Source organism: Pteropus medius, unplaced genomic scaffold, assembly GCF_902729225.1.
Source record: "Pteropus medius unplaced genomic scaffold, Ma_sr-lr_union100, whole genome shotgun sequence".
NCBI lineage: Eukaryota > Metazoa > Chordata > Mammalia > Chiroptera > Pteropodidae > Pteropus > Pteropus medius.
In genome coordinates, this window is record NW_024348334.1 from 1935 (window position 1) to 25197 (window position 23263).

The following is a 23263-nucleotide window of genomic DNA, read 5'->3' on the forward strand; positions in this document are numbered from 1 at the left end:
ATCAGACATCTGTTGTAGCCGTCGTAGATGGAAAAGTTTATGAGAAAAACACCACGTGGAGTCTGTAAATGTGTTTGCACAGCTTGTAAAGCATTCTTGGAAGTGGCCAGTAAAAAAAGTGTTTTACCACTTAAAAAAAAAAATAGAGTTTGAAAAATTATTATTTTGCTACCGTGGTAATAGTAATTGATACAGACAGGAATCATCAAGTGCTAAAGCTAGGGAGTGAAAATTTATTTGAAGAACAGGGTAGTTACATAGTTGCAAAGTACCTCTGGCAAGTTCCTTCTCAATTATAATGGAAGAGAGTAACTTTATAGTGAAAAGGCCTGGCAGACACTTCTTTAAGTGATCAAAAGTAACATCAGCCATAATTGGGCTAAACTGACCTCATATGCCTCCTGATGTGATGCTCCGAGAAAGATACAATATTACTTCTGTAACATTCTTGCCAAAAACACAACCTGACTCTAATCAAGAGAAGCAATGGATAATCCCAAGTTTTATATTTCTGTAAAAGAAATGACCTGTCCTCTACAAAAATACTGAGGTCATTAAAGGGAAAAAATTGAAAAACCATTCCAAATTGAAGGAAACTAAAGATACATGTCAACTGGATATAATGCATGTTCCTGGATTAAATCCAGGACTGGATAAAAATGTCTATAAATAATATTACTGTGACAGTTTGGGAAATTTGAATAGAGACAGTAGTATTGAGTCAATGTTTCTTTTCCTGATTTTGATTACTGTGCTCTGATGATGAAAGAAATGTCCTTGTTCTTAGGAGATGGACTGATGTGTTTTGCAGTAAAGGGGCAGTGATACATGCAACTTGCTCTCAAATCATGTATACAGCAACCATGGCAAAATGTCTGAGAAACGGTAGATTTTTTTTTGTATTGTACCTGCAAGTTTTCTCTAAGTTGTAAATTATTTCAAGTAAAGATTTTACAAAACAAGTTATTTTGACTTCACATCATAATTTATTTTGCAGTCTTTAATAGTCAGATTTTGATGGTTACTTCTCCATGAATATTTTGACCCTTTCTTGAAATCATTTGTCTCAAGGCCCCAAGCATTAGGATATCTTTAATATTATTCACTTCTATTTGAAGACTTCACTAAATGAACTCTTCCAAGTTCAGAAAGCCTTTCCAAATCTAGATATTCTAGAATTTGGTGAAAAAAAAAAATCTCAGTGTAACACATACCACACACATTGGCCAGCATTGTAAGAGGAATAAGCAACCAGAGAGTAACGCCTTTATTTTACTTTCTCTTAAGAGTCCCCATTATGCTGCTCTTTCCATGTCCCTGGGCCTGGGGGAAGGAAGGATGGCTCCCTTGGAGAAAAAGGAGAGAAAAATGATGGTGTGGAAACAGCTTCCTCCATCACCTCCCCCAACCCTTCAGCTTCTTGGGCTGTGCCCATTCTCCTTCCCCAGCCCCTGGCCCAGGAGCCTTTCCTTCTCTCCACCTCAGCTAGAGCCCAGCCTCTCACCTAGAGCCTGCTGCTCAGCGGGGAGTGAGCCACTCCTGCCACTGGAGGGCAGAGGAGAGGTCAGCCCGGGGCTGTGGGGAAGGTGCAGCAGGAATGAAGGAGGTTAGAGCAGGAAGGACTTCAGAATGAGTGAGGTATGATCAGGGAGTGACTGAGGACATTGCCTGTCTCCATTTAGGAGGGAAGAGAAGGGCCTTGCGTGCAGAGGCAGAGAGCATGGCAGGGTGTGGATGAGATCCACTGTCACCTTTGCCCTTGTGCTCTGACAGCACCTCACCCCAGGTCACTCTGAGGTGCCCTTCAAGTCCAGGTGCTCCCCCAAGCAGATGTGTCTCAGCTCCTCTCTGGGCTGGACACTCGTAGCTGTCCGTCACGGAAGTGTCTTGTTCCCCTCCCCTTCCATCAGTCCCCCTGAATCCTGAGTCCAGTCAGCAGCTTTCCTTCATGCAGCCAGGTCAGCATGTTGTTGGCAGGTAAAGAGATAAATGCTCGGCCTCTCACAGTGTGATTGCCCTCAGGGTCCTACTTGTCAGTCACCACAACCTGAGGGAGCACTGGATATAGGAGAGCGACAGCACAAGGACAGCGTGGGCTTCCCACCTCTGCTCCCTCCCTCCTCTCCTAGTCCTCCACTTGTTGGTGCCTTCTCCCTCCCCCAGCACCAGGACTTCCTAATCCAGAGCAGGAAGGAGAGACTGTGGCCCCAAAGCCCCCTGCCCCACCAGTCTGCCCATCAGTGCGTCCGCCTCCATTCCCACTGCAGGTTTAGTGCCTGCCCCGTGCGGAGCCCTGGGTATGTGAGAGGGCTCCCCAAGAACGTCCGTCCTTCAAATACTGCATGGCTCAGTTTCTCAGCTCCTTCAAGTCTGCTTACACATTTTATGAGGCTCACCCTGACCACCCTATTTAAAAGTGCCGCCTCTCCCATCACCTGGCATTGATCGTCTCCTGTGAATTATGTTTTTCACTGTAACTCCTATCGCTTCTAACATACTGTGAAGGTTTCCTTTTCCAAAGACGGCCTCAACAATATCTCCCACCCCATATGCTCTTCTGCAATGTGACCCCTCCCCTTGGATCTGTGACTAGTTTTGATCACTAGAACATGAGGAAGTTGACACTGCTTGACTGAGCAGGAGAAAGTGGAGACGGTCTTCCATCCTCAGCCGTGTGGCCACACGGGGCGCTGCTGCGCTGCTCGTGGATGCTGAAGGAGCCGCATGGGAGGATCCGGGCTGTAAATTGGTCAGAGGAGGCTGCCCCGAAGGCTGGGCATCAATGGGGAAATGAAGAAGCTTCCCAGCAGTGCTGGACTCCACAGGTGTCAAGGTCAAGATGGGACAGGAATTGAAGGAGAGGAGAGCTCAGGAAACTTGTGCCATCTCTGAGGTTTCCATCTCCCCACTGCCACCCCTTTCTCCAGGTCTTTGATGCCAACACCCAGGAAAACTGAAAATAAACATTTTCTTAGGTGCACACTCTCTCTCCCTCTCTTTTTGTAGTAGTCCTTGCTGTAGCGACAATAACAAAATTCGTATAAATTTTCTCAGGAAGGATACATGAGAAATTGGTAACACTCTCAATTCTAGCAGGACACCCGGGTGCCTGGCGTCTGGGGAGGTCTTGGAGGACATTGAGGAACAAAATCATTTTTATCTGTATACCAAGGACCTGTTACTTATCCCATCTTGTAAAATCCTTCTCTTTATCCACCTTATCCCATTAGCATCAGCTCCATTTTGCTTGTCTTTGTATTATCTGTTTGAGTTAATAGATATTTGTTGTTCTAAGCCACCGGATTTTGGGGAAGTTTGCTACACAGCAATAGATAACTAATAAAACTCTCTTGTTTTCATTTGTCTACAGCTCTTTTATTTCCTTGCATGCTGAAATCCTCTGCACTCACTATTTCCAGTTCCTCTCCTCCTGTTCTCTTTTATTCTCTTGTACCCCTTCTTCCTTCTCTCTTTCCCTTTTTCCTTTTTATTATGGAAGCATGAAAACATATAAAATGACTCTGTGGTTATGCTAAAAGGAAGCATTATCTGGACCTATGTGCTACAAGTATAATGCCAAGGTATATGGAATAAAATTAAATAAAAAACATTATTAATAGTATCTGAAAAATTATGCCTGGGCAACCAAGTTAGTGGTTTTCAATTCTTAATTCTTTCATTCGACTGAGGGTTGTTGGTTTTGTGTTTTTTTGTTTTTTTTTGTTTTTTTGTTTTTCAGAACAAACACATCAGCAACAGAAAGTTTTACACAGTCCTGCTATAAGTTTAAATGGGCACAAGCACATTGGAAATCAAATGAGCATGTATAGCCCAGCAGTCCTACTCCTAAGTGTTCTCTGGAGAATTTTTTGCCTTGTGCCCCAGGAGACATGTACACTAATGTTCACAGAAAAAGCTGGAGTAACAACATAGGCATCAGTAGGAAAATAACAAAGTTGTGGTATAATTATAAAATATAAGACTTCAACAGTAAAAATGAATGAACAACAGCCTCACACATGAGGGGTAACTCCCTACATAATGCTGAGTCTCAGAAGAGTCCATGCAGCAAGAGTTCACTGTACAGGAAATTCAAAAGCACGCGAAACTAAACAATGTTTGGTTTGGGGACAGACACACTTACTGTAAAATCTTTAGAGAAACTCAAGGGAATGGTAAACACAAGACTCAGGATAGAAGTTACACCTGGGGGATGGGACTGAGGGGCCCTCATGGGGGCTTCCTAGTTTGTTTCTGACAGCAGGGGTGGATGCCCAGGTAGTTAATTGATCATAATTCCTCAAACTGACACTTTTCAAACTGTAGCTTGTGAGCTATTCCTGGCTCATTTTTAAAAAGGAAAGTGAAAAGAAAGAGAAAAGAAAATACCAAAGTGTATTGTAAGAGTACTTAGCAAGAACTACTCACATTGGAACAAATCCACAACCAATTATTACGAGCCATGTCAGAGAGAGGACCGGGATGTCACAGAAAATGGCATTGGTTAGAAATAGGTCACATGATCCTTCACTCTCCATATATTCTGGTATACAGTCTTCAATCTGATGTGCAAGTAATTCTATCTTGTGATTTGATATATTATTTACATTTAACCTCACATACAACTGAATTAAATACCTTTACAGAAGTGGAAAAGCATACTGTTGGTCAATGTAAGTAAACTTGAAAATGTTATAAAGGGAAAACCAGTGATGGACTAGAAAGTGTAATGGAAAACACAAGAGAGCTGCTTTAAAACAAACTTTAGAGGCACATATTAACAGTGCTTTTTAGAATCATGTTGCTGTCCAAATCACTTCTACCAAATCTCATTCAAAAGCACGGTGAAAGATGTGAAATTTACTCTAGGATGCCAACTGGACAGCCAGTTTTGGACATTTTGTTCCTCAATTGGAGTTAAACACCTCTGCCTACTGCATCACGCCAAAATTGTTGTCATGGTGCTAAGCTAGGTGTACAGACTGAGGCATGAGGTTCATATTTTTCTAACTGAAAAGTAATTTCATCACGCAAATGTTTTTGAAGATGATGTTGAATAAGAAAACTGGCAGTTGTGCTAATATTTTTGACATTTTAAAAATTATTATAGTGACATTGGTTAACAAAATCCAGTAAGTTTCAGGTGTACAATTTAACAGTAAGGCATGTATACATATTGCATTGGGTGTTTACCACCCACAGTTAGATTTCTTTCTAGCACCACATATTTGACCCCTTTTACTCCATCTACCTCCCCTTCTCCCCCTCCCTCTGTACTCTCTGGTTGACATTCTTAACAAACTAAATTTGAAACTTCTAATGACAAACAAAGATAGTTATTATTTTAAAGACATTCTTGTTAAGGCACCCACATCTTGGAACTATTTGGTCTAGCTAACTATAGGTTCTCAACTTTGTTGCAACTTATTGAATGAAACATTATCACTAAAGGTAATTTCGAGAAGCACAAAAGTTGATGTATCTCCGTTCTCTGTTTCAGACTTTTACCCGTGGCTTTCCAAAAGTGAAATGTAAAGCATTAAAGAAAAATAATCAGAAAAAGGAAACAGTGACTTACAAAATTCTGAAACATTAATTAATTTTAATTTGGGTTTTAACATGTGTGTAAATTCTTTGACACTCCTCCTTTCCAGAGGTGCAGTAATTCCCTCCTCTTGAGTGTGGGCTGCATTTAATGACTCACTTCTAACTGATAGAGTAAGGCTAATGTGATGGTGTGTGACTCTGAGCCTAGGACAGAAAACACTGCAGTTTGCATCTTGCTTGCTCTCTCTGTCTCTGATCACTTTCTCTGAAGAAAGAAGCTGCTTGGTCATTTTCCGCCTTATGGAAAGTCCACATGGCTAGGAATGGAGGCCTCCTGAGACCACCCAGGTAGAAATGAGGCTTCTTCCAACAGCTTCTTCAAACAATAAGTCATGTTTCATTTGAGTCCTCCAGCCCCAGTTAAGCCTTCAGATGATGCAGCCCTGGCTGACAACTTGACAGCAACCTTGAGAGAGGCCCTGGCCAGAAGCACTCAGGTGAACCTCTGCCAGATTCCTTACCTTGGGGAACTGTGGGAGAAAACAGACATTTGTTATTTTGAGTTGCTACATTCTGTATAATTTGTTATGCTACAGTACCTAACTGATACAGTGTTTAAAGAGAGAATGAAATATTGCATTTTAATTTTCATTTGCTCTAAATTATTTATAAGATATTAACAATGTCATTTGGTTTTAAGATTTAAGAATTTCCATGGCTAACAGGCAGGATGCATTTTATTACCATTCATAGCACTCTATTTACTTGTACTTTGATTTCCAACCATGACCCAATCAAACACAAGAGGAAGAACAGATCCCCAATAACAACCCCCATTATTCACTTCCACTCAGTTATCCAATCAGACACTAATGTGGGTGCTGCTGGGAAGGGATTTTGCAGATGTAACTAAGTTCTCCATCAGTTGACTTTAAGATTGGGAGGAGGGGGATGTCCTGGGTGGGGCTGTCCTGATCAGGTGAGTGCTGATTCGGGTTCTTCCTGAGCAGAGATTCTAAGTGTAAGAGAGATTCAATGTGAGGCATTTCTCCATTGGGGGCTTTGAAAATGCAGGGCCACGTGGCAAAGACTGCTGGCCGCTAGGAATAGGAGCAGCTATCCCCTGGATCCTCCTTGCTGACAGTTGTCAAGGAAAGGGGACCTCAGATGCACAACTGGAAGAAACTGAATTTGGCCAACCGTCTCTACATAAGCTTTGAGGAAGACCCTGAGCTCAGGCTGAGAACACGGCTTTGTGACACTCTGAGCAGAGCACTCATCCACACCACGCCCGGCTTTCTGACTAAGGAACTGTGAGCAAATAATTGGGGTTGTTTTGAGCCACTGAATTGTGGTAATATCTTCTGCAAGAATAGAAAACTAATACACAGGCTCAACTGTGCAATGAATAAGCATACAGGATTTTATTTCACCAGGATGAATTTATGCACACTAGTTACCAGTAATAAAATCTTTCTGAACTTTTTGTATTTTTATTCAATGATTTTTGTGTGATGTAATTAAATTTTAATGCAATCATCACTTACCGACAATTAACTTATTGCCTACTATCTGTCAGGAATGGCTTTATATGCCTGGGAGGCAACTTTGACCTAAGTAGCCTAAAGCCCCTGTGCTCACATGCCTTATATTCTAGAGACTTCCCACAGAGAAACAAAGCCATTGGAGGGTTTTGGTGAAGAAATGGCAGGTACATCCTGAGTCACATTAGCAGGATCTCTGATCCTCGTGGGGAGAATAGGTTTTGGGTGGCAGGTGGGGGGGGTAGCACTAGTGCCACAATCAGGAGTGAGAGGGTGGTGGAGACTAAGAGGGGAAGAGGGCCTGGGGATGAAGGAGACAGAGGGAAGGGCTGGAGAAGTGGCAGGTGAGAAAGTGCAGCAGAAGTAAAGAATTCTACAGCAGTGGAACTCTGAGATTTAAATATGTGTTTTTAAAGATCTTTAATAAACGATCTAGAGCCTAGCAGGTTGTTCTGTGGACCTGCCTAAAAACTAATTGCCTCCTTATGTTAATCAGTTTAAAAAATAACAATATGTCCCGATAAAATATGCACACCACTTAGATGTGAATTATTCCTCAAAAATAGGCTATGCAGGAGCACTAGTGAAGGACATTGTAACTGCACTGAACACTTGGAACTCTGAGGCTGTACATGCTGCTGGTTGAAATACACTGTAACAAACTGCTTCCACGTCCTTTTTTGTATTGAGGATGTGGGGGACTCACACAGACAGGCTCTGGGCTGTGGAATGCAGCTCGGTTTACAGTACAAAACTCGGAGTCACAGACATGCTGTTTGGGAAAGTTAAGACTTAGGAGCTTTGTGAGTCTGAGCACAGTGCTCACATATCTATCCGGACCAGGGGGCCCAATCTTTTCTTTCACAGATTAGCTTCCTGAGGATCAGGGGTTTTCAAGATTGTGTTACTCACCCTGGTTTATAGACAGCAAGGAGGCTGGTCATTGTGAGAATCTCTGGCTGGTGTTTTCAGGCACAACTTCTCCAGGATGAAAGCAAAACCTCCTGTTCCACCTTCGTTCCCAGGGCTAGCTCACTCTTAGGCATCAAGTTCCCTGGGGCTGAGCTTTCTAGAAGAGTCCAAGGGAGAGGCAAAGGGCGGGAGGCAGAGAGTACATTTCAGGGAGAAGGGCTCCGGGAAGAGGAGAGGAGGCAAAGGGGCCCGTTCCCACCTGGGGTCTCTCCCTGGTTTCCTCACACAGCTCCTGGGCCAGGACTCAGGGCGACAGGGTGACAAAGAGCTGTCGGTGAAGGAGGAGCGGTCAGGGCAAAGTCCCAGGTCCCCAGGGCGTGGCTCTCAGGGTCTCAGACGCCGGGGCGGTGTCTGGGGCGGGGAAGCTCAGTGTTGGGGAGTCCCCGCCTCCCCGAGGTTTCACCTCTCCCTCTCACAACCTGTGTCGGGTCCTCCAACCTGGATACTCATGACGCGGCCCCAGTTCCCAGTCCCATTGCACGTCCGGTTTCTAGAGAAGCCAATCCGTGTCGCCGCCCGTTTATAAGGTCTCCACGGCCCCGCCCGGACGCAGAGTCTCCCCAGACTCCGAGGATGCAGGTCATGGGGCCCCGAACCCTCCTCCTGCTGCTCTCGGGGGCCCTGGCCCTGACCGAGACCTGGGCGGGTGAGTGCGGGGTCGGGAGGGAACGGCCTCTGCGGGGCAGGAGCGAGGGGACCGCCCGGCGGGGACGCAGGACCCGGGGAAGGCGCGTCCCCACCGCCCAGGCCCAGAACCCCCGTCCCGTCCTGACCGTCCCGCGGCCCCCGCTCCCCGCGCCCCCTCGTCGCTCCCGGCCCGTCGACCTCGGACCGGGACCCGCGCCGGGAGGAGGGCCGGCGGGTCTCAGCGTCTCTCCGCCCCCAGGTTTCCACTCTATGAGGTATTTCTACACCACCTGGTCCCGGCCCGGGAGCGGGGAGCCCCGCTTCGTCGGCGTCGGCTACGTGGACGACACGCAGTTCGTGCGGTTCGACAGCGACAACGCGAGTCCGAGGGCGGAGCCGCGGGCGCCGTGGATGGACCCGGTGGAGCAGCAGGACCCGCAGTACTGGGACCGGAACACCCGGATCTTCCGGGACACCGCACAGACTTTCCGAGTGGGCCTGAAAACCCTGCGCGGCTACTACAACCAGAGCGAGGCCGGTGAGCGACGCGACGGGCCCCGGTCCCGACCCCCGTCCCCACGGACAGGCCGGGGTCGCCCGAGAGTCCGGGCCCGGGCTTCGCCCCGAGGCTGCGGGACCCGCCGGGAGGAGCCGGCGGGGACTCCCCGGGTTTCGCTTTCAGTTTGGGTCCGGTCGCTGCGGCGGGGCTGACGCGGGGCTGACGCGGGGCTGACGCGGGGCTGACGCGGGGCTGACGCGGGGCGGGGACAGGGTCTCACACCATACAGCTGATGCACGGCTGCGACGTGGGGCCGGACGGGCGCCTCCTCCGCGGGTACCATCAGTTCGCCTACGACGGCGCGGATTACATCGCGCTGAACGAGGACCTGCGCTCCTGGACCGCGGCCGACCTGGCGGCTCAGAACTCCCGGCGCAAGTGGGAGGAGGCCGGTGTGGCGGAGCTCCGCAGGGCCTACCTGGAGGGGGAGTGCGTGGAGTGGCTCCTCAAATACCTGGAGAACGGCAAGGAGACGCTGCTGCGCGCAGGTGCGAGGGGCCGCGCGGCCTCCCCTCACCCTCGGGGCCGGGGGCGCCTCCAAGGATGGAGGAAAGTGGGACCAGAGCACCCGCCTCCTGCGGGTCGGGAAGATGATTCCGTGTGGGTTTTCAGATCCGGTACCAGAGGGCGGCTCGCCCAGAGGGCCCACCTTCCCTCAGGGACAATGAGGGGTGCTGTCTTCGGGGGACGGAGGGGGAGACTATCTCGGGAATAACTGGTCAGCGAGCGGTTCCCTGTGACTGTGGCAGCTGCTCCGAGAACCCTGGGGACTTTTTCTCTCAGGCCATGTTCGCTGCCCCACACCCAGTGGCTTTGAGGTCTGACTCTAGCTTTTCTGAGTCATTTGGCCCCCACCCAGGTCAGGACCAGGAATCCCTTCTCCCCCCTTCAGAGACCTATCTCTGACCCTGGCCTGTCTCAGCCTAATTCTAGAACTTTCTAAAGAGTAGGAGATTATCCCAGATGCCTATGTCCAGTGTGGTGTCTGGGTTTTATGCTCTCTCCCCCAACCCCATTTGTCCTGAGAATTCTGAGCATGGTCACAGAGCACTGGTGGAGTGTCCCATGAGGGATGCAAAGTTCCTGAATTTTCTGACCTTTCTCCTCAGACCCTCCAAAGACACACGTGACCCATCACCCCATCTCTGACGGTGAGGTCACCCTGAGGTGCTGGGCCCTGGGCTTCTACCCTGAGGAAATCACCCTGACCTGGCAGCGAGATGGGGAGGACCAGACCCAGGACATGGAGCTTGTGGAGACCAGGCCCGAGGGGAACAGGACCTTCCAGAAGTGGGCAGCACTGGTGGTGCCTTCTGGAGAGGAGCAGAGATACACCTGCCACGTGCAGCATGAGGGGCTGCCCAAGCCCCTCACCCTGAGATGGGGTAAGGAGGGGGCCCTGGGCACAGCGCCTTTTCTCAGGGGAAGCAGGAGCCCCTGGAGGACTGCAGCAGGGTTGGGGCTGAGGCCCCGGAGTCAGGGTCATCACCGTCTGTTCCCTTCCTAGAGCCTCCTCCTCCGGCCACCATCCCCATTGTGGGTGTCATTGCTGCCCTGGTCCTCGTTGGAGTTGTGGTCACTGGAGCTGTGTTTTGGAGGAGGAAGCGCTCAGGTAGTGAAGGGGTTGGATCCGAGTTTTCTTGTCCCACTGTGGGGTTTCAAGCCTCAGGTAGAGTGTGTCCTGCCTCGTTAATGGGAAGTACCATCCACACACGCGTTCTTTCCCAGCCTGGGGCCCCATCTGCTAACACTTACTCTGTATTAATGCACGTGTAAAAATGAAGGACAGATTTATCACCTCGATGATTCTGGTGATGGGGACCTGACTTCTAGCTGTCACAGGATAAAGGGGAAGGTCTCTGCTGAGGACAGACTTCCAGGAGGGTGGTTGGTCCAGTCCGCCCACATGTACGTTCCTTAGGTTTCCTCATCGTGTCCTGGGTCTGAAGTCACAGTACTAGAAACTTTCCTGGGATCCAGGCCTAGGGGGTTCCTTTAGTACCTCATGGCCCCCGCCCCCCTTCCCTGGCTTCTCAAAAGATATTTTCTTCCCACAGGTGGAAAAGGAGGGATCTACGTTCAGGCTGCAAGTGAGTATGGTTAGCGGGGGGTGGGGGTGATCCCTGAGACCCTTGGGATAGTGTAGATGAGTGCCCATGGGGGAAGCTCACCCACCCCCATAATTCCTCTCCTCCTTTAGCCGCATCTCCTATGAGCTCTGACCACATCCTGTTTTGTCCTACCCCAGACAGTGACAGTGCTCAGGGCTCTGATGTGTCTCTCTCAGCTTCTAAAGGTGAGACCCATGGGTGGCCTAAAGTGGCGAGGGGCTGGGGAAGAGGGGACAGGACTGGGGAATGTGCATTCTTTGGGATGTTTTTAGCATGTGGTAGAGTGTTGAGAATGTCACCACATACAACGACTAACCTGAATTTGTTCGTGATTAATTTTTTTTCTATAGCATGAGACAGCTGCCTTATGGGGGAACGAGTGATGCAAGATTTGTTCATGCTCCCACTTTGTGACTTGAAGAACCTCTGATTTCTCTTTCTGCAAAGGGCATCTGAATGTGTCTGCGTTCCTATCAGCATAATGTGAGGAGGTGGGGAGACTGGCCCACCCCCTGCCCACCAACCCCCCTCCCCACACTGACCTTCGTGTCTTCCCTGATCCATTCTCCTGTTCCAGCAGAGGCTGTGCCATTCCTGTCCCTGTCTTTATTTCATGTTGCGCTGAGCTGCAACTTTTACTGCCTTATTGGAATAATATAAATATGAAAAATTTTCAGTTCTTGCCATGGAGGGTTGATGGGGTGTTTAAAAGAGACAGTCCTAACTTTGAGAGACGAAATAAATAGAAGCCCTAAGAACTTTCCAAAATTCTCATATTTGCTGTTGCAGGAGAGGCTGTGAGGACCAAACATGTATGAGGCCTGTGCCCCGTCGGTGCTCAGTGCATTGTGGACTTTGACATGGTCACTCTTCAGCTGTGTCAGCTCTCTGCTCCTTTGTCTTTTTTCTTTCAGTAGAAGCTTGTCCCACCAGGACTTGTGATCACAGGGGCTCAAACATCACCCAGGCCTTGTAAATGATTCTAATAAAGAATATCTCCAGAACTGTGGGCAGTGAGGGCTTCATGTGGCCGTGTCAGCCTAGCCTCAGGCCTGGGTCCGGCCCTCACTCCCATCCTCTGGGTATTTGTTTTTGTTCGTTGGTTTGTTTTTATAGAGGAATATGACTGTTCTTGTTCTTGTTAGGAGCCCTAGGCTCATTTTCCTTATGGTGTCTCCTGTCTGTCATCAGCAGGAGGTGTTTTCCTTTTCAGTGTCCCCACCAGGCTTGGAGTGGTCCCTGCACACAGGAGTCTGTGGTATCAAGAGATGAATTTTCAGATTATCCTGCTCTTGTCTCCTTCTATGACTTGATTGTTCTTTCCAACTTTTACCAAACTCTCAAAGGAATCAGAATCGTTTAGAATTAGCAGAGAGAAGGGACCTTGTAATCTCTCATCTTAGATAAATTCCTGTCATAATTCTGCTCTACTTGCCCACCCTTAGCCCTAGTGCTGGCTCCAGTCCAAACTCAGAGATTTATAAAGGAGTGTCTGCTTTCAATTTCTATTTGGTTGTAAAAATAGGACCCAAAAGTCAAAGGTCATTGTTTCCTGAAGAGGTAAATATAATTGTGTGTTGTGTGTAGGAGGGTTGGTGTGGGAGGAAGTGTTGAGGGGAAGGAAGGAAGAGCAGTTCTTGTGAGAAAAGTAGAGATGACTTTGATGCCAATGTGAGTGGACTTTGTGCTGTAGCTGCCACAAAACAGCATTTGATCTGAGGCCATATTACTAAAGATACTGTCTCTAAAATAAAGAGGTGCTGTACACTGGTCATTCATTCAACTGATAATGGTTGCTGCCAGATATATGACACAATTTTTGCATGGGGAATATCAGTGAAGTAAAATTTAAAAAATTGCTCATCTCGTGGAGCATATGTTCAGGTGGGAAGAGACAGACCATATACTATAAGCACAGTAAATAAGGAAGGTGTTTATATTAGAAGAGGATCATTTTTTTACCTGGAGCTACTATTCCTCATTCTCTACATTTATACCAAGCTTTTCCACATTTGGAAGGGATGTTAGGTTTGGCCGCTGTGCTGGTCTAGACTGCAGGCAGCAATACCTGTCTAGCAAGTGCCACCCCCTCAATCTGCTCCCATTCATAGAGGGGAGGATAGCATAGTACAGAATTCCTGGGCTAACTGACCACTAGGCAATACAGCTGCAGTCACTGTCAGCCCCTTAGGAATTCTGCATAAAGGTTTAACAATATTGTTATAGTTTCTTGCTTAGGAATTTTTTCTGTTTCTGGCACTTGTAGTTGCAGCCCTGTTCAGAGATCATTGCATTAGGTAGGAAGAAAGTTGAGGTGAAATATAGTCATACCTACACCCTCCCCACCCGGGAAAAACTATGCAGTTGTATCAGCATCCTGCCCCGACTCCTCCTCAGATCCACCAGGAAAAAGAGAGGAACCTCTCTTTTGGGGACACACTTATAGCCTCATTCAGGTTTAGCGTGAAAACACACACATGAAGGTTTGTAAGCCACTCCTTCATGACTCTCTATCCCTGCCACTTTGTTTTACACAACCAACGTTTCAATTGCCCATTCCAGTTTTTTACCAACCCATTACTCTGAGGAGGATATCTCTCTGCCCAAGTGTTAGCACCGAGCTGATCGAGAAGGGAAGGTTTCAGTGGTGAGACACCCAGTTGAAAAAATGCACAAGAGGCCAACATGAGAATGAAACGGCAGGCACCAACTTTATTGAGGGGAGTGCAGTTCTATTGCAGGGAGCGTGTTTCTGCTTCTGCTCCCCTTCTGCTCCCCAGAGGACCACATGGACTCCACACATATCAGAGTACAATAGTGGCATTCAGCTACACATGTGTGACACAATAAGCTGAATTATGTTTACATATGTTAGACACAGGCACCCTATTACACTAATGTGACATTCTAAATCCGGAGTCCTATTCCTAGCCGCGAGCCTGGATCACAGCCAGACCTAGGACTAGCCAGGCCTGGGACCCACACCATGCCAGACATTATGGGCTGTAGGGTATGATTCTTGGTCTGAAGAAATGTGGCTTGGCAGTCCAAATCGGTGTAATGTCTTCTGTTCTTTAGTTCAAATTCTCTAGTTCAAAGACCCAATTGTCATCATGGAGAGGTGCTCAGAGGCTTTTGCCATAAGCTCCAGCAGCTGCTCCACACAGGACTATTGTACGGAGAATTTGTCTGCACTGGTACTGCAGCTTCCTTTCTATACTGTTTGGTTTCCATTTAGCCTGTCCAATATATATGTTGCTTGAAGGGTGGATTTACATGCCTTCCATCTTATGATACTTGATAGGGAAAGTGTTCCCAAGTCAGACATAATATCTACTACCATAAAACATTCAGATAAAGGAGATATAATCTTTTCACTTAAAACCTGTTTAAACATTGCAATTTTCATCCTAATTTTTACCTTAATCCTATCAATGCTTATATCTTTCTATTCTCTCAATCTAATTGTAGCCCACAAATAGGTTTGGTACCACAATGGGTTTTCACTTATTCAGTGCCAAGCTGATCAAGAAGGGAAGGTTTCGGTGGTGAGACACCCATTTGGAAGAATGCATGAGGGGCCGACATGAGAATGAAATGGCAGTTACCAACTTTATGTCGGGAGCTCGCTTCTATTGCGGGGAACGTGCTTCTGCTCCTGCTTTGTTAGGGGACCACATGAGCTCTCTATCTCATATAACAGTACAATATTCTGCCACACATGCTTTATACAATAAGCCGAATCCTGCTTACATGAGCTGGGTGCAGGCACCCGACTACACTAATGTAACATTCTAAATCCGCGGTCCTATTCCTAGCAGCGAGCCTGGATCACAACCAGACCTGGGACCAGCCAAGCCTGGGACCCACAAAGCTCCTGTGTAAAGTAGCCAATCTAGACATTTTCGCCCACTTTTCTCCAAACCTAGACCATTCACCACTTTTGTGTATATAGATTTTGGGTCCCCAGCTGGAGGTGGAGCCAAACTACTCTGTCTTGTTAATCTGTCTTTACCCTGATTAATCTACCTATTGTCCTAAGTGATTGCAGGTGAGGTTTCTTATTGCTGTCTTTTCCTTCTTGCCTTTTAAATTCCTTCAAACTGCGGTAAATAGAGCTACTTTGTTTGGGACCTCTTAATTTTAGAGGATGAACAAAGGGTCCCTTTACGCTATCCAACCTTCAATAGTGCTGTATTAATATCTTTGTTTTAACTTCATCAATGTTTGTTTTATTCATCCAATTTCTTTCTGTGTGTGTGAACAAACAAAAGCTCTTGAGTTAGGAAAACAAATAATACCTTTTCAGGAAAACAATGGTGGTGCCTCAGCCTTTTATGCTGCAGAAATTTCATAGTTTTAAAGACAATTAAGATAACGCTGACCTAAACACTTAAAATAAATCAGGAGTGTTTCGAATTTCTATCATTATTTTTCTAGGTGACTGTGCGCTTGGAGACACACTGGGACGTTGGGAATGTTCTCACATTACTCTTGGGAGTGCTATAGTATTTTGCATTAAGTTGAGTCTTTGGTGTACTAAGTGGTAACCAACGTGCCTGGTTTTGTGTAGGCTACATGTGAATCAGTTGGAAGAGCTGGCATTATCACAGGAGGGGTGATAGCCCTTGAGGAGCTCTAGATTTACTTGAAGAACCTTCTAAAAGTGAGGACGACCCTGGGTTTGGGCTAAACTGGGCTGACAAACAGGTAGCCAACCATAGGTTCTCCCAGGCTCTGTCAGCTTTGGAGGTGGGAGTGGTGGGAAGGGACTGATTAACAACCTGTCTTGCCTGGTTTGCAAAGAAATTTTCTGGTTTGTCTTGCACCTCGAAAGGAGGACAGATTTTTAAAAATAACTTTAAAATTAGAAAATAAAAGGTTGCCGGATGTTTGGAAAAAATGAATGAGCATATTATAAGCATGACATAGTCTGAATATGTTCAGGCATGTTAAATCCTCCACAGCAGCGAAAGAGCAGATAAAAATTCAATCATAACTTTTCTTGAAAGGAAACAACAAAAGTAACTTGCTCTGCTTTTAAGAATTTCTATAATTTGTTTGGGCCCACCCAGATAATCCAGGATAACCTCTCTCTTTTAAGGCCCCAAACCTCACTTACATCACCAAAGTCCTTTTGCCATGTAAAGCAGCTTATTCACTGGTTCTCAAGATTGGGGCTGGACTCCTCTTCTGCTCCACTTTGTTTCCTGTGCTCAGAGAGAGCAATGTGGGTCCACAAATGGAACAGACACAGCAAAGCAAGACTTGATGCTCTGTACTCATGGTCTCAACTCTCCTACATGTTAGAATAATCTGGAATGCTTTTTAAAAAGACTGACATCCAGTGCCAGCCCCAGAGATTTTAATTTAGTTTGATTCTAAGCGGAGAGCAGAAATTGCTAGTTTTTAAAAGCTACTCACCTGCTTTAAAACATACCCTTGACCCTTCTAGGAGTGTTTGGTTGTGAAAGATATGGACTTTTTGCCTTGGTTTGTTTGTTTGTTTATAATTGACTTATAACATTGTATTAGTTTTACATATAAAATATAATTATTTGGTGTATGATTACCAGAATAAATTTAGTTAATGTCTATCACCACACATAGTTGGTGAGAACTTTTAAGATTTACTCTCTTATTAGTTTTCAAATATACAACATAGTATTAACTATTGTCACCATGCTGTACATTACATTCCCAGGACTTATTTATCTTATAACTGGAAGTTTCTACCTTTAGACCACTTTCACTCATTTCTCCCATCTCCCCAAACCTCCCCCACCCATCTTCCACCTCTCCTCTATATCTATGAGGGTTTTTTTTTTTTAGATTACACATATAGGTGAGATCATACAATATTAGTCTTTCTCTGTCTGACTTATTAAGCTTAGCATAATGTCCTCAAGATCCATCCATATTGTTGCAAATAGCAGGATTCCTTCTTTTTATGGCTGAATTATATTCCATTGTTTGCATATACCATTTCTTCTTTATCTATTCATCCATTGACAGACATTTAGTTTGTTTCGATGTCTTACCTATTTAAATAAAGCTGCAATAAACATTGAGATGCATATATCTTTTTGTTTTCTTCAGGAAAATACCCAGAAGTGGAATTGCTGGATCACATGCTAGTTCTATTTTAATTTGTTGAGGAACCTTCATACTGTTTTCCATAGTGGCTGCACCAATTCACATCCCTATCAAGAGCGCACAAGAGTTTCCTTTTTTCAACATCCTCGCCAACCATTGTTTTTTGTCTTTTTGATACTAGCCATTCTAAGAGGTGCGAGGTGATATCTCATGGTTTTAATTTACATTTCCTTGATGATTAGTGATGTTGAGCATCTGTTGATGTACCTCTTGGTCATCCGTATGTCTTCTTTGGAAAAATGTCAGGTGATTTTTCTGCATCTATTGCGATGATCATATGACTTTTATCTTTCATTTTGTTAATGTGGTGTATCATGTTGATTGTCTTGCAGATATTAAACCATCCTTGCATCCCACTTGATCATGCTGTACAATCCTTTTAAAGTATTGCAAATCTGGTTTCTTAGTATTTTGTTGAGGATTTTTGCATCTACATTTATCGGGAATATTGGCCAGTAATTTTCTTTCCCTGTTGTGTCTTTGTCTGGTTTTGGTATCAGGCTCAGACTGTTCTGATTGCTGCTTTGACTCTACTGTCCTTCATGATAACCACACCCACCTTGACTTTTGCAGTTGAGTGCCACCACTTGGGACCTGACACCCCAGGATCAACTACGCCCATTGCATTTAGGTTTCCCAATTCAGTGATTGCAGTTCCCACTGTGAGGTCTGGCTTCCTTAGAATAGTGATCACGAAGCTTGAGGAGCTCCCCTCGTAAATTTGTTTCTTACAGTATTGGCAAAGATATGTCTCTATACACTCCCAGTGTGGGTGAATAGGTCTTAAATAAAAAATTCACTGTAACATTACAATCTTCATAAGTCTTTGAATCCCTTTCTTTGCAGTAAACCAAGGAAGATCTGGTTTCCATTTCCAATGCACTTGCCATAGATGGTTTATGTTTCAGCCAACCAAACATAAACTCTTTTAAAGCCCTTTCTAATGCTCCAATCTGAAGCACTGAATGTAGAATCTCTGTTTAATGAGCCCATATTAATAATTCAGCCTGATCCAACTTTATGGTCCTTCCTTCATTATCCAACATCCATTCCTATACATGTTCCCCGAATTTCTGTCTATCAATTAGAACAGTCAAGTAGTTCTTTTTAAGTGTAGTGTGCCTCTTCATGGGTCACACTTTTCATCTCACATTTAGAAATCTGCTTAGATGAGAGTTCAGTTATAGATTTAGAAGCAAAGAGGGATGATCAAGTGGGTCCAAAATTATAAAAGAATAAGCAAAATATAAGTGCAGGCAGAAATCTAGAGGAAAAAAAGTGACTTTTATTTGGAAATTTGAAGCTTATTTTCTCAGGCTCACAAGTTGTAGTGTAAGAGATGATGCTCAGACCTTGTTCCTGTAAAGAGTCTAATAGGAGACACTCCTGTCTCTCCAAATCTGGACAACGAAACATGCACATCCTTAGAGTAGGTGTAAAGCAAAAACAAAAACAAAAAAACAAAAAACAAATTGTTTCATCCTTTACATTAGTTATGATTCTCCAGAAAGATAGAACCATCAGGGTACATGTGTGTGTGTGTTAACTGCTTTAATCAAACTCCGCCAATTTAAATGTTAATCTCACCTAAAAAGTTTCTTCACAGAAACACACAGAATAATGTTTGACCAAATATCCAAGCCCTGTGGCCCAGCCAAGTTGACACATAAAATGAATCATCACATTTCTCAGTACACAAATATTCTAAGGAAATTTGCCCTTGACCTCATAAAACAAGAAGCAAACAACTGTTTATGAGAATTTGTAACCAACTATCAGAGAGCCCTCCCCTAGATGCTGCCCAAATTCATTTTACTATATAAGTAAATATTACTTGTATTTGCTCAAAATCAGAGAAAAAGAGAAAAATATGAAAAGCAGCAAATGGAAGAAAGAAGATACCTTATAAGAATAATTATAAGGATGATAGCAATTTTTGTATTGGAAGCAATACAAATGAAATGACCAATGAACAATATCTTTAATATACTGAAAGAAACATACAACCGAACTAGAATTCTATTCCCAACAAAAATATCTTTCAAAAATTGGAGCATTTCAGACATCCAAAGGATGAAAGAAATTATAACCAGAGGACCAACATTACAAATAAATAAATAAATGCTTAAGTCCTTCAGGTCCAAAGAAAATGATACTGGATAGAAATATGTAATAAAGAGTACCAGAAGTGGTCAACGCATGGACAGATATGAAGATTTTTTTCTTACTATTTAAATCTCTTTATAGGACAAATGTAGTGACTTTACCAAAAGTAGTGGAGTAGAGAACTCCCAAAACATATCCCTCCAGTAAAGCAACTATTAACTTCAACAAAAGTATCAGAATCAATCTTTTCTGAACTCTGGAATCTATTAAAATACAATAAAGAGAATTCTCAATGAAGAAAGAAACTTCTAAATTTTGGTAAGAAAGCATTGTGACATTTTTACTTACCCACCTATGAACACTACCCCCTCCTACCAGCTCTGAGGTAGCCATGGGGATGGCGGCCCACATTCCTGGTGCAGGTTCCTGATGCAAGAGAAAGCAATATGGACTATGCTTTCAAAGAATTGTGTTTGTGTCCTCTGGCATGTCTGATGGCTCCTCAGGGATCAGCTCAGAGATCCGTCTTTGTTTCACCCCTCGAGGAAACTTCACGAGGGATGGAGTGGTCTCCATAGCAATGTTTTTTTTTTTGTTTTGCTTTGTTTTGTCTTGTTTTGTTTTGTTTTGTTTTGTTTTTTTAGGTTAGCTTTTAAAGGCATATACTAGTCATGGCTGCCTGGAGCAAAAGATTATAAGTGGGGCAACATCAGTCAGATAGCAAGCTTAGGAAAGTAAAGGCTATAAAAGGAACTACATAGAAGGAGGAATAAAGGCTTTGCAAAGCTTCCACGTATGCTGAGGAATCTAGAAGACCACATGTATTCCCAGGGCTACATGTAAGCTCAAAAGAAACCTGAGATGACCTTAAGCTTTCACGCTGGCTGACATTTAGGTTCTATGTAAGCAGGAAAGGAAGGCAAAAGTGGAGTTGAAAGCAGCCTGATTAAGCATTGAAGGAGTGCCCCAACTCAGAGAAAATCTGCCACATCTGGGAGAATATTATATCATATATTTATTTTGCTTCTGCCATTGATAGAAATTTCTGTAAAACTGCTAGCTGACCATTGAGCTAATGAAATAGAGATTTTAGTAACCAAACATGAAAAGGTAGTCTTTACAAAAATAGTTAAGAAAAGTCACTAAGCAATGAAATAACTATACTCCACAACAAGCAGCAAGAAGAAACTCGAGAGAGGGGAACATGTGATTTCCAGAGTTACCACATTTTAATATTCTAAATGTTCAGTTTACAGCAAAAAATTACAAGGTTTATTAAGAAACAAAAAAGCATCCCATTGACAGGATGGGAGGGGTGTTGGAGAGGACAATGAAAAAGGTCAAAGAGATTAAGAAGTGTATATGCATAGATACAAAATAGTCATGGAGATAAAAGTGTAGCATAAGGAAAATAGTCAACCATTTTGTAATAAATATGCAAGAGGGAAGAAGGGAACTAGATTTAGTGTGGTGATTACTTTGTGAGTTATATAGATCTCTAATCACTATGCTATACAACTGAAACTCATATATTATTTTATGGCAACTATAATTGAAAAAAATTATTTAATTTTACAATGTAGATATTAGCAACTGATTTGTCTATTATATTTTAATAAAGCTGAAAAAACATAAGAAGGTAACATAAAATGTTAATGGCAAATATACAGTTGAAGTTAGATTCTGTATTATGGTAAAGACAGTGCATAATTTACTTATAACTCTAGTTTAAAAGTTGAAAAACAAATGTAGTAAAAATAACCATAACTAGAATAATCTGTTATTTAATACACAATATGAAAAATATGTACACTGTAACAACAATAATCTAAAATGTGAAGGGGAGGAGTAGTAAAACTGTAAACTTTAGTAATGCTCTTGAAGTTATCAGTTTAAAATAGAGTGTTATAATTTTAAGGCATTTTCTGTAAACCTCGTGGTAACTTAAAGGGAAAAACTTAAAGTAATGACAAAAGAACATGATACAGAAGTTAAGGCATACTGTTACCAAAAGATATCAAAACCACAAAGATAAGAGGCAAGGAACAATGAATCTACAAAACAGCCAGAAAACAACAAATTGGCAGTAGTAAATTATTAACTATTCATCATTACTTAAATATAAATGAATTAGATTATCCAATTGAAAAGTATAGAATGGCTGAATAGATGTAAAAAAGTGAAGATCCAATGACATGCTACCTACAAGAGACCCACTTTAGCCTTAAAGACACACATAGCTTCTGGTTCCAGATGGTGGCATAGGAAGACCCTGAACTCACCCCCTCCCATGAACACATCAAATTTACACTCACAGACAAAGCAAAGGAGGAGAAGGAGGAGGAAAAGGAGGAGGAAGAGGAGGAGGAGAAGGAGAAGAAGGAGAAGAAGATTATAAGCCTTCTCTACCATTACTACCAAAATATCTTGAACTACACTAATCCTGGCCAAATAAAAGCACATTCGCTTGGTTGCCATGGCCAACATCAGTCAAAATAGGTAGCAAGTTTCTAAATTCAGAGCTATGAACCTGGACCCAAAAGAAGTCAAACAGACATGTTACTCTTTCATCCTCATAGAGATTTCCAGCAGAGAGCAGATGTGCATGTGCTCATCAGGAGAGAAGGAAAAGATACAGGGAGAAGCTACTTGGATCTTTGGGTGGCCAATATCCACTTTCCCCAAAAGTTGAGGAACTAAGAAATCAAATGACACCTGCTCCACAAACCCAGTGGGCTTTCTGCCTCATCGCCACATGAATGCTCATCATATCTCTGAGCTATATCTAAGCAGTCAGCATCTAATCTAGAAAATATGATATGAGGTTGCAATGTCTCAAACAGGGCCGTCACTCTGTATCTAAATGAGAGCTCCCAAAGAAGGGAAAGGTCCACAGCACCTGTGGTGTTATTAGAAGACAGTCTCCAACAACATGGTGGGTTTGCAAACCAGGCACGTGAACTAAAAACATTAACAGAACTGCCTGACCAGGTGCCTGAGATTGCATTCTTTTTTTTTCTTTTTTTTTGTAGAGCTGCTACATCTCCTGGTCTTAGTGGAGTGGCCTTAGGTAGTAGACGTCCTATGGGGCCCAGTATCGAAGTTTCCCTGGTCATCTTCTCCAGGTGTGTTTCTCATGTGGGTTGTGTGTGCATGCCTGTTATAGTTGAGCCTTGATTGCTGTTAGCGTGTCAATGGGCAGAACTGACCCTCAGTCTGATTGGTTGTGAGGACTGGCTGTGAGTACAGTAAAGGATCTGTTGGGCAGGGTCTGTCCTATGGAGCAGGATTTGCTTTAGCGGGGCTCTCGTGCCTTCTGAGCCTGCCCTTTGGGTGTGTCATTTGTGGAGGTGGCGAGTGGTGCTCTTGAGTGATTTAAAGCTGGCCACCGGGTGTGTTGGTTCTGGGGCCTCTTGGGAGGGGTTCTAGCTCAGGCTAAGGTCAGCCATTGCTTGTGCCCTGCCTGGGGCCACTTGTATGAGCTACAAGATGATCTGCAGATGGTTGTCACTTGTGCTGGGCTTGGAGTTGCCTGAGAGAGGCTAAGCTATAAATTGAGGCCAGCTGCCGCTGGTGCTGGGCTTGGGGCTGCTTAGCAAACTGTACATGGCATGCTGAGGCCAGATGATGCTTGTTTGGGG

At 44.3% G+C, this 23263-nt stretch overlaps 1 protein-coding gene and 1 long non-coding RNA gene across 7 annotated transcripts; one reads left to right on the forward strand and one right to left on the reverse strand.

The window, feature by feature from the left end:
- Positions 1 to 5584: 5584 nt before the first annotated feature.
- On the reverse strand, positions 5585 to 8473 carry LOC120616338 (uncharacterized). The gene is made up of 3 exons (XR_005656583.1): positions 8263 to 8473; positions 8004 to 8160; positions 5585 to 6077 (listed from the first exon to the last, which is right to left on the reverse strand). It is a non-coding gene; the product is annotated as an uncharacterized LOC120616338 (long non-coding RNA).
- Positions 8474 to 8547: 74 nt separating this feature from the next.
- Positions 8548 to 12364, forward strand: LOC120616337 (HLA class I histocompatibility antigen, B alpha chain-like). 6 transcript variants are annotated; one of them, XM_039879673.1, is made up of 8 exons: positions 8548 to 8709; positions 8950 to 9228; positions 9462 to 9737; positions 10359 to 10634; positions 10757 to 10861; positions 11307 to 11339; positions 11450 to 11545; positions 11711 to 12364. In XM_039879673.1, the coding sequence occupies exons 1-8, from the start codon at positions 8637 to 8639 to the stop codon at positions 11713 to 11715; spliced, it is 1143 nt and encodes a 380-aa protein (XP_039735607.1). In that variant the 5' UTR covers positions 8548 to 8636; the 3' UTR covers positions 11716 to 12364. The 6 variants fall into 6 exon arrangements, with proteins under 6 accessions (XP_039735607.1, XP_039735608.1, XP_039735609.1 ...); XM_039879674.1 differs by having other exon boundaries at positions 11498 to 11545; XM_039879675.1 differs by lacking the exon at positions 11450 to 11545.
- Positions 12365 to 23263: the final 10899 nt, after the last annotated feature.